Source organism: Pocillopora verrucosa, chromosome 1, assembly GCF_036669915.1.
Source record: "Pocillopora verrucosa isolate sample1 chromosome 1, ASM3666991v2, whole genome shotgun sequence".
Lineage (NCBI taxonomy): Eukaryota > Metazoa > Cnidaria > Anthozoa > Scleractinia > Pocilloporidae > Pocillopora > Pocillopora verrucosa.
Genome location: NC_089312.1, coordinates 28,138,534 through 28,154,394, shown reverse-complemented (window position 1 = coordinate 28,154,394; position 15,861 = coordinate 28,138,534). Strand labels below are relative to the sequence as shown.

The window sequence follows — 15,861 nt, the reverse complement described above, 5'->3', positions numbered from 1 at the left end:
CATACTGTTTGTCCCCTAGTGTGACGAAATAATTGATATTTGCATAATTTTAAGCGTCTCTAAACTGACAGCGAGCAAAAACACCAAACAAATTCAGCCTCAGTTAGGCTTTTACACTTCACCCTAAACAGTATTCGTGGTGAAAATTAGTCTGAAAAGAGAACTATTTTATGTCGCGCTATTCTGCCGTGTCTCTGTAAAGAGTCCACCTGTTTGAGTTACATCTTGAATTCAGGCACGCTCAAAAGATTAAAATGATGAAGAAGGAAATTCATCATTTGCCGACCAAATGAGAAATGGGACTCACCAGCACAGGCAATTTCCAACCCTCCAAGCCCCACCCTCCCCCCCCCCTCTATCCGTAGCAGCTGCCTGTCTCCCGCGAAACGGTTTATTTCCCACCCATTGTCGTGTATTGTTCGAACATCGTCTAGTTAGTTTGGTCACCCGCTTGCTTTGCATGGCTAGGCTAAAACAAGGGATGCAAATAAGGGATACAAATACACCACTTGTATCATTGATACATGTGGTGTATCAATATTTCAAATATCAGTTCCCGACACGCTTTCGTTTGTTATTATTCCTGGAATATTTTGGCGAGATTTAACGAAAATCGGTCAAATTTATATACCCTATAAATTTTCTCAAAGAGGCTGTATTCCTCCCGAAATCAATGCGAGATTTTAGCTCATAAAGGATAGCAAACAACTCGCGCCACGCCAGGAGATTATTCCGCCTCCTGAAACTGCAAACTAATGGGACAACGGCACCTCCTAGCGTCAATGACGATGGGTTATGATTTCCCGGGAAAATTAACCCATTGCAGACACGTTTTGTTTTTTCTATCTCGATCACTCAGTGGAGCGTTGAGGAGGACGAAACAGTAACGATCAAAGTTGCCAAATGCAAAGGAAAAACCCGCGGAAAAAATGGAAAAACCGGAAAATGTGCTGAGGTGCAAGACAACGAATCGACAGACAGCTTTTAAAATTACGATTCGAGGTGATTGTTTATGTTTTTTACCAAGGCGGGTACTTGGATAAATAAAGGAAACCGGTTTGACGACGACTTTCTTTAATTTAAAATCGACTTTTTCGGCCTCTGAAGGTGGAAAGTAACTTTAAAGCATCACTTCCATCCTCACAACTGAATACAACTCTTGAGTCTCTTAGTACAAAGGTAAATAATTCGCGCGCGTTTTAAGCTTTTTCTCTAAGATATGAGTCAGGGGGCAAGTTTCTAAAGAAACTGTGGTGCTGCGTCGGTGGGAGAGTATTACAGAGTAGTATTACCAAATGAGTTGATAAATAAAAATTTAATGAAATAAACAACCAACTGTACCACATTATTATGTTTTGCTCTGACGAATGGATAACGCTCAAAACGTCAGCTTTTTAAACTTTTTACCGTGGCCAATTTACGTTATCAACTCAGCTGATATTGCTAAATTACCCTGTCTTAGAAATAGCCTGCTATTCGCGTGCCTCTTTGTGAATAAATAATAAGTTACGCCAGGTATATATAAAAGCAAAAAGGATGGCTTGGAATGAAACTAGGTCAGTAATTTGTTCATCAGAAAAAATAAAAAATAAATAAGTAATGATTGAGTTTGCCATTCTCAAAGATGAAACTGACCATGTCCCGGTGCTGCTCTCTTTATTCTCAGCTTTTAAACAAATTATCACCTGTACTGGATGCTATAGCCCGCATGGTACCCATCGTTTAGAAAACTCGGGGCGATCCGAATAATCATTTGGAAACGAGGTAGGCCATATGCTTTGCATGTAGATGGAAAAGTGGGTTTAAAGTGGGGGCCTCTATCCTTGAGATGTAACGCTTTCTTAGGAAAGGAGGGGCTTTGTGTGAGATCCCAAAGAGCGGCTGTGGTGTCAAACTCGTTCTCAGTCTCTCTTCTACCCGTCTCCTGCTCTCAGGGGCAGAACCTTGGGAACAAGGTTGATTGGCCGTCCGGCTGGTGCACTAACTTACAAGGTACAGAATTTTCAGTCAATAAGATCACAATGCAATGAAGGAAAAGACATGTTTTATTTAATCCCGACGTCGTGCTTTTAAAAATTATTTAGGATAATTTTGTATAAAACTGTATGCACCAGCTCTTAGTTAAAACCTTTAATTCTCCAATAAATGTATTTCGTTGTATGCTGCACAGTGTTTATTACATAAACTGTTTTGTTGTATCGGCTACGAAGGGAAACAAAACAGATTGATTATTAACGTAAAATTAAACCCTGACTAATTTTTTGCGATCTCAAAAATAAGCGCTCGGTGCCATAATCAGCAATAATGGAGATGAAAGAGATAAGCGGTTTTTAGAGGTTGCCGAACTGAGTACGGTAACGAAAAGTGAGAAGCTCTTCGTAAGAGTGGGCATCAATCTAGAACTGGATAGACAGTAAAAAAAATTGGTTTAGTGTACCAGCTGCCCAATTCAAAAGCTCCTAAACAACCAGATTACCAGTAATATTCAATTACAAGCTAGACTCGCAGAAAAAGCGCGTGGGAAACAGACTTAGTGATAACTGAACTCATATAAGGTTCCATACTACCGCTTCTTATTTATGAATTTCTTAGGTGGTGTAGATTCCCTGCGTTGAGCGGAAGTTTACTTCAGAGGCTCCGTGGAAGTGTGAGTGAGATAGGACTGGAAATGAAGCGCTCTATGCTCTATCAAACTTCACGAGAACTTTAAACATCATCTGTGTCGTGCTCTGACCTCATCAAAGTAATCGGCGCAGGCTTAGAGGTTTTAATTTGTACGTACTCATTCTTGTCACCTATGAGAAGAGGCGAAATTGTTGTCATAAACGTGGCTTTCCTCTCTATTTTCAGGTCCAGCATCGCTTTCACACGAAATTAAACGAGGAGGCTAGGATCGATGCAAAATGGCAATGTGTTAGATCATGCAATAACATTTCGATGTAAGAGCTCGCGATTTAAATCGTTATCCCAGCTGGGTGAGAAATGCAATAACCACTGACAATCACTTAGAAGTGCTTCGTAGTTTTGAAGAAACTACTTGTGGGTAATTCTTAAGTTGTGGTGCGGGGTGTCTTTAGTGTCTTTCAATCTAAAATATTCATGACTTTATTAGCCATGAGTGCCACCCACGACGCTTTGAAATCTGATGAGAAAGTGAAAATGTTAATGCCTATACACAATTTCTCCCCTAATATGTATGCTTATCAAATTTGTGGTTAGGAAATTGGACCATACAGTACAAAGAAGACCTGGAGCTCACGAACCCAGTGAACGCACCAGGTCTAACCAAGAACATTTACCATTAACACACCAGATTAATAGTTATGAGTCTATTCAGTTTCATGTCGATACACCCAGAACAGCATTCACCTCAAGGGACTAGTGCGCCGAGGCAAGGAAGCGGAGAAGAAATTACACGTCAAATTGTTTCCACTCCTGAAGTGGAGTATATGTAATTTAATGGAGACCCGATTAGGTATGTCTCGTTTATGCACAACTTTGAGCCTGTTTTGATCAATGAATTTGGGGAAGACCTTGAGTTTTAGTCCATCAAAGGAAGGAGAAGGCAGACAAGGAGAAAGGTAAAGGTGAGATGGACGTGATCGACTTCCTCACAAAATTTCATCACTATCCACTGGTGTACAGGTGCGTCATGACACTCAGAGTGGTCAACACAGCGGTCACACGGACTGAATGGTACTGGGCAGGGTTGTCCGGTCTGTTCCAACCAATATGGAGTATTAAGATGTAGCAGATTTACAGGTTTAACCTACCAAGACAAAATTAAGATAGTACAGGAACATAGCCTTTGTATCAAGTGTCTTGATGGTGGCCACCATGCGAGAATATACCCCAGAAAAACCCTCAAATACCAGAAGGAAGGGCGCAATAAGGAACATCAAATAACTGCTACATCCTCCTCCCTACGAATCCTCGTAGTTGTGGTGCAAACCAGAGTCAGCTTAATCAGGAAGGCCAGAAATTGAACAAAACTGATGTTTGGTGCAACAAACAATTAAAAGGGAGTTACTGTAACTGCTGCAACTGGAGCTGGTGAGCGAGTTTGCTGAAGGGATGTTCCCCTCAAAGACCAATTGAAAGGAAGTGATCTACCATCAGTCGAAACTAGACGTACAAAGAGGCAAGCCCTGTATTTGGCTGATTTGTTCTGGCATAGATGGACGAGAGAGTACATGCCAACATTATAAGAAAAGAAGAACGAGTCCTTCCCTTAAGGCAAGTAGCCACTTGGACGAATTGTAGAGATTATTCCTAGTCGAAATGGATTAGTGTCCACAGTGAGAGTACAGACCAGTTGCACTGAGGCGACGCGTGCCAAACGACAGTGTAAGGGAGAACGTGAATAGGGCAAGCAACATTATAGTTATGTTTGCAGGAGATAGACTAAGTGGACGGATTAATCGATCAGTTTTAATGCGTTAGCGTAAATTAAAGAGTAAGACTAAACCGGAGATCATGCCTTTTAACATTTGAAAACTTTGCGAACAGTTGCTTGAGACATTATGGAACATTATAAATATATTTCAGTTATATTTGGTAACCTCTGTACTTTGCGTGTAAATGTGACTGTTGTTTAAATTCTCATCCAGGGGTCGGTGTGTATACCGTTTCGTTTCGTTTCCAGTTCACAAGACATTCCCTAGGAAGTCGCAGTTTGAAGTCATTGGAGAGTTTCAGATCCACGTTTGTTTCTGAATAGGTGTGACCGCAAACGTCTAGAGTCACGTGACCAGACTCCGGCAATCACTTTCGCCGTTTGCCGTCCACGTTTGAACATCGGGCAAGGCAGTTTCAGGTATGTGGACTCCCTCGACGCTTTTTTTCCTCCTGTTCGAATTTTCTCCTATAAACATATGTGAGGTGAAGTCTTTTTTTTTATTACAAACCAAGGTTATACAAGAAGCGACACGTAAACAATTCATTTCGTCGCCAGGCAACTAGGACGACTAGGGGACTAGCAGTCGAAACATCTCGATCGGTGCAATTTCCAGCCTAACTCTACATTGGCAAGTAAAAGATTAAACATTCATTTATCTACAAAACCACGACGAACTACAACATTTTCCATAACTGTTAAGTTTCTGTTTGTGAACTTTGTCAACGAACCCCTTAGGAAAATCAGCTACTTTTTTTTGAAAATCAGCTACTTTACAGACCGACAAAATTACATCGAACAGTGACATTCATTAGACTTAACTGCATTTAATAATTCCATGATTAAAAAGTCGGCTAATATTCACAATTCAGTTGACACAATCAAAGTGGAAAACTCAAAACTATGTTTTTAAAATTCCTCTTCTTTCCGCATGAGGTACTGGACTCTTGAGTATTTAAAGCAGCCCTGTTACATTTCTTGGAAATCTAATCCTTGTCTCATTTCTATATCGCAAAAATAATTTGGGATATCAAATAAGAACCGACTAGTTTGGTTTTAAATAACTTGAATTCTAAGCTTTTGAGACGGACAGACAAATCCAATGAAGTAGGGCGTCAAAGACAGGATAGATTTCTTTGGTAATTCAATAGCGGAAAGCTCGAGTTCACCTTCTAAACCAGAACTAACTAAAAAGCAAAAAGTAAAACTGTACACTTCCCCTTGACACATTTTAAAAACATTTTTCTAAGTGTTCACTAAACTTTGTTCTTCTCAGTTTTTTCTCTGATACTTGAGTCTTTGGATAATTTGTTTAAGGCATTCACTTCCTAGAAATGCCTCTCTCTCTCCTCGTCTCTCTCTTAGCGTATTTTTCAACGCGTATTGCTAAATTTATAGTGAAAATATCGTCAAATATTGGAGCAGAATAACATTCAGGATACACGTGCGAATAAGCACTGTTGAGAATCGAAATCAATCTTTCTTCTCCTCAATTTTAAGCTTCTATAAGGAGGGAGAAACACGAATTGATAGTAAATCTGAGCAAGATTATCCAAGTGAAAACATCGGTAGAATTAAAATGACGAAGCATTAAAAAAACCTAAAATGCAATGAATTTGAACATAAAAAAGGAATTTTTATACCGTTCCTTCTAGAACCTTAAATAAGCATATAAGTAAAACAAGTTCTCTTAAAAAAGATTGTTGGATTTTAAAACACGTTATAAAACGCTGCGACGATCGTAGCCGAAAGCGGTAAAAATAACGTCTTTTGTGACAAATTTCCATTCAGTAGGGGGGGAGAGGAAAGTAAAGATTTCTTGCGCCAAAATGGCGGACTGACGAAGTTGCAGTTGATGGTAAGTCGTCGAATACACAAGCGAAGGTAACTTTTTTAGAGGATGAGACAGAGAGAAATTAATCTCGCTGTGAAGTGAAGAAGTCCTGTTCAATAGCCGACACTAGAATATTTTAAGGAGTTGTTAAATTGTACGCGATTTTGGTATGTCGTAAGAGGAAATGTCGTGCGCGTGTAAATGGTCCTAAGAAGTGTCGTAGGCCTGTTACAAGCTTGTCAAACGCGACAAAGTTGCACCATGTAAATCGTCCGTTACTAAAACACGACAATTTGAATCACCACCATCTTGGATTATCAATTGAGGAGCCGTGAGGTCTCCATGGGAATGTATACGGTCGTAGTAAGTATTTCCCGAGGTTGAAGCTGCATTTTCTAAATCCTCATACAGCGGTTCCTAAATAGGAAGAGATCGTTATGAGAAAAATCTCAAAGTTACAAAAAAACCTGCACTAGAGCTTAACAATAATCACTAGAATTTTACAACTAACATCAAAACTTTGCGCCCACTGTACCATGGCCTCCAATAGAAACGCCTTTAAAGTTAAAGAACGGTTTGTGAGGAGTTTTATACCTTACCAACTTCAAACCTCAAGCCTAGTGATGGGTGAATTAAGGAAACAGAAGAAAAAAGAAGACGCACCACATTCCTTACCAACTGTACTCTTTGCCGCAATGGTGGTTGTTGTCGCCTACAAAAAGAAAGAGTGAAGGAGCTTACGGAAAGGAAAGCATATCCAGTCAACAATTCCTCTAGATTACAAATTGTAGTTAATGTCTCAGAGCGAAAACCATCTTTGGATTGGTCCTAGTCTCCGTTAGATAACAAGATTCTTTTCAACTCACAAATCTCATGGTTTTTCTCCTACGGAACGAAACAGTTAAGGTATCTCCTTAAAAATACAAGGAAAATAATAAAAGTACTAATAAAAACAATCAAAAAGACTTGCCTAACTCTATAATTCCTGTACAAGTAAATCACAACCATTAAGACGCCAAATAAAATCACAGAAGTAATTACTACTACAAGTACAATCCGGTTAAGTGGACTATCGAGAGAAAGACTATCAACATAGGGTTCATTCTCCCCGGCCTCCTCGCCTGAAGAAAAAAAAGGAAAAAGCCACAATGTTATCTTGCCGCTTAGTCGCTTCAATTCTCACTATTTTACCTTTTAACAATATCTCACAACAAATTACAATAAGCCTGAGTTTATCCGCCCACTGCAAAAGTACCGTTCAAATGGAACACACAACGACAAACCTTCCAAGGGCCAAGGAACACTTTTCGGTCCACATCCCTCGGCTGTGCACATACTGATTTGTGTTTGATACTCAACATAACGATTTAACCCACGTAAAGTTGCTTCAGTCGCCGAGCTGTCGTTAATTTGCAGGCTCTTTGTGGAGTTGGGGATTGGAACCGACGAATCATTCTGCTTTGTGGTCTTCCAGTAGTCTATGTTGAATCTATTAGGGACGCCATTCCACGTAATCAAAGGTGGCAGCTATGAACGAGGAAAGTTATTTGATAATTTAGCCTTACGTTTTTACAAAGCTATATGCAATGGGCGAGCCGACGTCCAGGGATATTTGAGCTGAATTGTCAGCTGAAAGTAAGTGCAGTTTGTGCTCCCCTTCTGTTGTACATAATGATTAAATCACTCTTTCCACACGCCTGTATTCAGAACCATATTATCCATATAAACCCTTTAACTCCCATGAGTGACCAAGACAGAATTTCTCCTTACGATATCAATATGATATCAATCAGATAAGGGATGAGAATAAAGAAAAATATCAATTTGGGGATAATTAGTTGATCCAATACTAAATTCTCTGAACTAACATTACATGAATTGTATGGTTGACAGTAAGGACAATTACAAATTTGATCTGGGAGTTACCGGGTTAAACTCACCATTTATCATAAACTCCAATAAAAGAGCATTAGACTGATGGTTAGCTGAGCGCTGGCCTTAGCCCTTTAACCCCTAAGTGTGATTAGCACCTATTTTCTCCTTCCAATATCATCCCCGAATCGCACATTTAGGTAACGAGAATAAAGGAAATAATCATGAACAAATTCTCCTTGTCAGCACCTTAGGAAATGTATAGAGCGTAGTATGGAGAGTTTGCATACTGATGTTAGAGTGGAAAGGGTTAATCTTTTACCGTTTTTACCACACGCCTGGTAAAAAACAAGTAAACAAGTATACCTTAATGTATATTTTGCTCTCTAAAAAGAGAGGCACGCATTACCTGCCATACAACTGTAACATCCCGTTCCTCTTCTTCTGTGTTAGTTACTGACCAGTTGCTAAACTGTGGAGCTTGAGTTGGTGCTGAAGGCAATCAATTAAAATAATAAATTTAAAAACAAACAAACAAGCTCACTTTGGTCAAGTTAAGCATTACCAGGTCTAACTAGTCACATCAAAACCTATTCGTTGATTGACAGAATTCCATTACCTAGCTAAAAATATACATGAAAAAATTACTCAGTTCTGATTGGTTAAGATAAATGCAGTTTTCAGGTAATTCAGTGTAGAAGAGAGTTAATTCAGTGCAGAAGAGGGTTAATTCAGTGCGAAGAAAGTAACAAATCAGACATTCTAATTGGTCAATAATCAAAGAAACTCACAGATAGCCAATCAAATGCGAGCCTTGGATGTCGCAACAAAATTTGAACATTTGCGAGCGAAACAATGGCCGGCGTTTTAAGTAGGTTTTCTTTCGCCACCGCAGCTGAAAAACAGCTCAAACAACGAAAACACTGTAAAAAGCACTGCTTTTTGGTTGTCGGTTTAGAAAAAGTGGAGTTTAGAGAAGGGAATTGCCAAGGAAATCGAAAATTACGAGCCGATCCAGCTTAACACTTTGCTCGAGCGATCCAACGCCGAAATTAAAAACAAACATGGTTAAACCTCGAAAACGACGATTCCATTTCATCGAAAGTGATTCAGGACACAGACTGAACAATTCCTTGAACTGTTTAGCCGGACTTTGAACTTTTTTGCGCCTTAAAGATGTGAAGATATCATTGCATACTATTGTTATGATCGTACGAAGTTGTTCCGACCGAACGCACGGTTTGATTAAATTATTTTTGCATTTGATGCGCGCGCTTTGCTTATGCTTAATTATGATAAGCCATCTCGTATTTTTCCATGTATATTATTAACATGTAATCACACGATTTTTCTCGTGCAACTTGGAATAAATAAGCACTTTTAATTTTTTTTTTTTTTGGTTAGTCTTTAAAAAAATTTACTCGTGCTTATTTGTTCCAAATTGCACTCGAAATCATGTGATTAACTATACAAAAACATTTTGCCCTGCTAGCACAATAAACCAATATCTTAATTGAATCCACTTTGAACAGCACATTAACTTGAAACTCCTGACTAATTGAGCCAGCTAGTTCTGACCTAAGGTATTGGTGACTATGTTAGAATTAGGGTCCTGAGTGTCTACACAGGCACCTTATTATCCCAACATTTCTAAATTTACATTTCCTGGACTGATCACTGTTGCAATTTAGATATTTTCGTACATTTCAGCCTTTGTTTTAAGCAAAACCAGATTCAAAACAAGATCTTTAAAACTGCTAGACATTTAATCATTTACCGTTGACAGTCAAAAACTGTTACCTACATGGATAGTTTGGTTTTGTTAACTGAGTTGATAATGTAAATCGGCCACTGTAAAGTGTTTAAAGACTAACGTTTCAAGCATTAGCCCTTTGTTATTCGCTCAAAATGTCAGCTTTGAAACTCTTTACGGTGGCCAATTTACATTATCAACTCCGTTGATAAAACCAAATTACCTTGATATACTCCCCCAATGACACAGTACTGCAGTTTCTTTAGAAATGTACCACCTTTATTCTATTGCTCACAAGGAGTTTGTTTCGATGGCTATAACCAACCTTTAACCCTTAACTCCCAAGATCTCATTAGTAATTCTCCTTACTGTCTCCCATACAGTTCTTGTGATGTTAGTTTGGAGAATTTGGTATTGGATCAACTTATAATCCCCTAACTGATATTTTTCTTTATTCTCATCACTTGTCTGCTTGGTTTTGTATTGATATTGAAAGGAGAAATTCTGTCTTAGTCACTTCTGGGAGTTAAAGGGTTAACTGTTTTCTTGTGACTAAACTAGATTTTATTATAGGCCTGCTGCAAAAAGCCTCCTTCAGACTTCCCATAGTAAACTATTTATTTACATAAAAGTATAAGAAGTGAGTATTGCTGCAATCAGGTGACCAAAATAGAACTAGAAAAAAAGTCTTGTTGAGGAAATCAACTAAGATTTTTACAAATACTAGTGACATGATTAAACGTTGGAAACAAAATTAATTGCTGAGCTAAGCCCACCTTCCTCAAGAGTTTGGGCAGTAAGAGGTCCATCAACCAATCCCCAACCGCCTTTACAGCTTGGCAAGCTACACTGGATATAAAACTTGTATATTGTGTACGGAGAAAGGTCATCAATGATCCGTGATTCACCCCTTAAGGTTATCTGTACCGACTAAAATTCAACAAAAAGTAGAGAGAAGTTTGAGACTAGTGGTCACTAAGCTCCAAGGAGGAGGAGGATGAAGTGAGGTCATGAAAAACGAGAGGTCATAAGGTCAAAGAAGTTTGGAGGAACAACCATTGTTTCCAGAGGGAGGAGGAAGGGGTATAAACCCCAGACCCTGCAGACTATAAAGCAGCCACTGTAAAAATAAATGTAGGAAAAAAAAAAGAGAAGTAAAATTTACCTCATTTTTTTTGTCATTTGCAGCCGCATACCAAATTTTATAACACAAGTAGTCAGTATATCCTCCCATAAAAGGTGCAGGTTTCCATGAAAGTGAAACAGTTCTTTTCCTAACTGCTTTGGCTGTCAGGTTTTGAGGCCTTGTACAGTGAACTTCAACAAATCAATGAGAGGCCACAGTTAGGATAATACAACAAAGTTACAAAGTTGTGATTTAAAAAATATGATCTGACCCAAAATATGTTTAACTAGGCAATTTTTGCATGCAAATAACCAGTTGAAGGCTATTAAATAGGGATCAGAATATAATCACAACCATAGAATTGGGGCTCCAACCAATAATTTTTGATAAACCAATTATAATAAAACTAATAATTACAAACTTTAGTTATTTATATTTAAGTTTCAATACACTATAGTTATATGAGCTATTTGAAATAGAACAGTACATATGTACAGTAATATAGAGGCCTTACATCAAAGTAAGAAAAATATATACACAAGTTATATATAAACAAAATAAAAATTAAAATGAAATAAATAACCAACTATGCCACATTAACCCTTCCACACCCAGGTGTGACCAAAAGGGAATTTAAGCCCTGCAATAACAATACCCTTTCAAGTAGGAAAGTGATGAGAAGAATGTAAAATAGTAACTAGAGGATATGTATACCATAAACACCATATTCTCACAGCTAAAGTATCAGAAATTCAATACAAAACAGTGGGGAGAATTTATATTTACATTTTAGGGGTAAATGGGTTAATCACAGAGAAAAATCTGAAAAAAAAAAAATGGAAACCTCTTACATTTAATTTCTACTCTTGAATATAAATTAGAATCAGTCCTTCCCTCTGAGAGAAATGCACCGTGCAAGACAAAATAAATCAAGGAAGAAATTTTTCATTGCTGGATCCAACTAAGGAAGTGGGCAAAGAGGTGACCATGGCTTGTTATAAATTGCTTTTGGAGCAGTTGTTGGTCATGGTGGGTAGTTTAAAGCCTATTCCTGCTTCATTTACAACAACAATTTTTGGTTTGGTGAGGCGCAACAGAAGTTTGTTGACCACAATTTGGCATTAAAATTGAGTTGTTCTCACAGACTTTACTTCCAGTGGTAGCCTGTTGCTCTACTCCTTTTGGAGGGCTTTCATGTTTGACATTTGATCTCACTGTAGTTAGCTTTTATTGCACCTCACTCAACTGATAATCACAATTCACAGTTGTATACTGCACCTGGCCAAGGTACAACTGGTTGGTCCACTCAGGCTAAAACTCTGGCCGCAATTGAGGATTGCATCTGAAAAGTCTTTTTTCTCAAGGAATTTGTTTAGGTGAATTTATTAAGGTGTTTCCCTTCCTACCATACCTCTTAGGCGGCATGTTAATCGCTGGCTTACGAAGACTCCAGATAAATTTTGTAACTCCACATTATAATAAAATTTGTTAGGGAAAAGTGACTCTTCAGTCATTCTACATTGTAACTCTTTCTTTAATTGATGCTGTGTTGTGTTCAGTATGCAACCCAATTGATACTGTTCATTTTGTGTGCAACTTGGAAACGGAGGACAATACGATATCCTGTAGATAGCCCAAGATGAAGAATTCCTCTGTGCAAGCGGTATCCAAATAATATCAACATCCTTCAACCCAAAGGCACTTTTACAATACGATCGTATTTTGATGTCTGTTAAAATCAAAAGAAAAGAATGAATCCCTATCTTTTTATTTAGGTTAACATAAATGATCAGCACTTAGAAGAAGTGGTAACATACTAGAAGACAAACCTTCAACTGAAGAGCAAAGGAAAATTTCTTAAGCCCCTGTCACATTTGCAATTACATGAATCATTTCTCTCCTCACAGCTGCTGCTTTCCTTATGTAACATTCCTGACAGACTACTTAATCAAAACAATGGATCACCATTGAGAAGACCAGACAATCTCTCTACAAAATAAGTATATACCACACAAATGTAGCATTGTTTTGCATTTTAAAGCATTTCCCCTCCTTTTAATTAGGACCTGTTTACATGAAAGTGGGGGACCCCAGGTAGTTGAGATACCCATCTAGGTGGAGAAACCCACCTGTCCATCTAATCTCTTATTTAATCTTGATCATGTTTTCATGATAGAAGGGGTGACCTGCCAAGGCCAGTTGCTTGGTCTGCCAGCTATTCACCATGTAACCACCTCAAGGTTGGTTAACCTGCCCAGCTGGGGTCTTGTTCATGTTAAATTATTTACAAGCCCACCAAAAGCCCCATCTTAGGATCCTGGGGTTGAAAGTTTGTATGTAAACCCAGGCTCTTTTTTCAACCACAGCTAGGCAGGTTACCTCACCTACCTGGGGTCCCCACCCTGATATAAACAGGCCCTCACAATTTAATAATCACAAGGTTCTCCAGCTGATATTATTGTGCTTCACTACCTTTCAGTTCTACCCTCTTGATATTCTGAATTACAGAGATAATCATCTGGCATGGGAGTCAGCCTCTTTCATGGGTGATAATTACATTACAAAAATCTCAGTTTTGCCAGATACCATGAAATAGGAAATAATGTTGCTGCAAACTAGGAAATGAAATCTGTATACTGTGCAACTGTATAAGAAAGACCTACATGTATCTGGCTGATATTTTTGTCAACAGCTACCGTGGTAAATTAAAAATGATTGCTGCTGATCAGGTATGACAGCAGACACAGTTTCATAGATTTCATGCTCTCCGTCGAATTCACTCTTAGGCTTTTTTGATGAACTGTGCATGTTACGAACAGGTTGACAACATTTTCGTTGAAGTGTCTATTGAACTGAGCTTTTTGAAGAAGAGAAATTCATATTCAGGAACATTTGACAAATATTTTCCCAAAGGGCAAAGTCAAAGGGCGGCTGTATTGCACCTCCTGTGGCTTGATAAACGAAAAACGTAGTGAAATCAACTCGTCATAAATAGCTCTAATCAGCTTTACCTCTCACCTCAAGATAAAATCTTTGGATTAACTGCAGAATACCCTGCCACTTTGGTCCACCTCATTTACATGTGTCGTGAGGCTTTCAAGAACGAGGCATAACACAATAGACGCTTTTCTTATCCAATGACATGTAAATGAGTGGCAGGGTATTCTGAAAATTGGCCAAATCTTTAAAAAAAATCCCACGTTGCTACTCCTTTCTGTGATGGCTGGTGGTAATTTGCACGAGTCCGTTCGCCACGGGTTCGCCACATACCTGCCGCCATAATTAATAGAGTGACATTTATTTTATTGTCCTAAGCCGCTGGCGAAGTAAATGTCATCGATTTTGAGTCTCAGAGGTTTCTCAAATTAACAATTGGTTCATATGTCAGCGTGCGTTCATCGAGATATGAAACACGCGGGAAGTTTGGAGGGCACGAAAGATGAATTTTTTTCTTCAATGAAGCATACTCGCGCAATTAAATTTGATTAGACAAATTTACTAGCTCTGTTATAAAGACCATTGAAATACTGAAATTCCTCAATTAGACAAATAATTTAGCTGGTAAATTTCGTAAAATCGTAAATTTCCCCTTTTTTATTCTTGGGCTTTGAGTAAGAGCGAGATAATTGAGTGCTTCAGATGAATTGAAATCGTCCAATAATTACAAAAGAGTCTATTGCTCGTTGCCTAGCAACAAGTTTTTGTTTGACCCCCAACCAATATGGCCGCTATAAACCGTGGAAGCGTCTGTTCATTCAATACGTTTCAAAATATTATTTTCAGGCTACATCTAGATCGCTGTCAATGCTTTGTAAGGTATCTGAGCCGGAAAATTAACATTTTTCAAAGATTTATCATCCAATATAAATTAAAATGAGTCAGGCAAGAACATTTATTAAAGGGTTGTTATTTCCCATAAATTCTCCGCGGATCAACTTACCCTTATTTTTGGAATATGCATTCAGACATTTAAATGCGCGTGTGCTACTCGGTAACTGGCGCTTTCTCTTTACCGCTTCAAATTCGCAATTACCCGATTATTTTTGTTTTTGTTTTGTGAATTGTGACAAATAACGACTCGTAAGCACGTTTTAAAATTAAAAAAAATCGCCGAGTCAGAACTAGGTGTACCTGTGTAGGGCGTAGATTTACATTGACAGATCTCGGTTTGGTCACTTCGTCACTTGCATCATCGAGGAAATCGAAACGTGTACTGTTGCCAGTGTTGTTAACAATCAAATAGAATTCATGGGTTCTTACAGATTTGTTACCACGCGCTCGGGTCACACTCAGGCGAAAAAATAAAAATATGTGCGTGGGTGACTCTTACCTGTGGGTTTTGTTTCCGCTACGATGTGAAGCACAAGCAAAATAGAGGAAAATATATAGAAAAACACTGCTACCATCGCTTCCACCTCTTGCGTCCTGGCGGTTGAATGAATGCAAATCCCATGTGTTTATTTTAACATCTTTTATTTGCTATAACAGCACATACAATATTTGTTCGGGGGATTTTCCCCCAGCTTTTCGCGCGGTCACAAGTATAATTTACAACTACATCAATCTTCCATGGAAACTTAAGAACGCTTCTTTTGTACTTCAGGATGAAAACAAATGAGTCTTGGGTTAGAAATTTAATTGATTGTCAGCTTGAACCCCTTTGGAGCCGGAGAAATTAGAGATTTGAATATTCAGAACACGAACTGCACACTGTTTGTCTTCTAGGGTGACCATTATTTGCATAATTTTAAGCGTCTCTAAAATGACAGCGAGCAAAAACACCAAACAAATTCAGCCTCAGTTAGGCTGTTACACTTCGCCCTGAACAGTATTCGTGGTAAAAATTAGTTTGAAAAGGGAACTATTTTATGTCGCGCTAT

General features: G+C 38.5%; 1 protein-coding gene across 4 annotated transcripts; it reads right to left on the bottom strand.

The window, feature by feature from the left end:
• Nucleotides 1-2,115: 2,115 nt before the first annotated feature.
• LOC131790056 (netrin receptor DCC-like) lies at nt 2,116-15,457 on the bottom strand. Of its 4 annotated transcripts, none has more exons than XM_059107233.2 (9): nt 15,312-15,457; nt 12,393-12,710; nt 11,021-11,172; nt 10,632-10,785; nt 8,512-8,594; nt 7,514-7,757; nt 7,201-7,351; nt 6,894-6,942; nt 2,116-6,647 (listed from the first exon to the last, which is right to left on the bottom strand). In XM_059107233.2, exons 1-9 carry the CDS (start codon nt 15,385-15,387, stop codon nt 6,459-6,461), a joined length of 1,416 nt encoding a protein of 471 aa, XP_058963216.2. In that variant the 5' UTR covers nt 15,388-15,457; the 3' UTR covers nt 2,116-6,458. The 4 variants fall into 4 exon arrangements, with proteins under 4 accessions (XP_058963216.2, XP_066022533.1, XP_066022538.1 ...); XM_066166436.1 differs by having other exon boundaries at nt 6,906-6,942; XM_066166441.1 differs by lacking the exon at nt 15,312-15,457 and adding an exon at nt 14,000-14,168.
• Between the last annotated feature and the right edge of the window lie 404 nt (nt 15,458-15,861).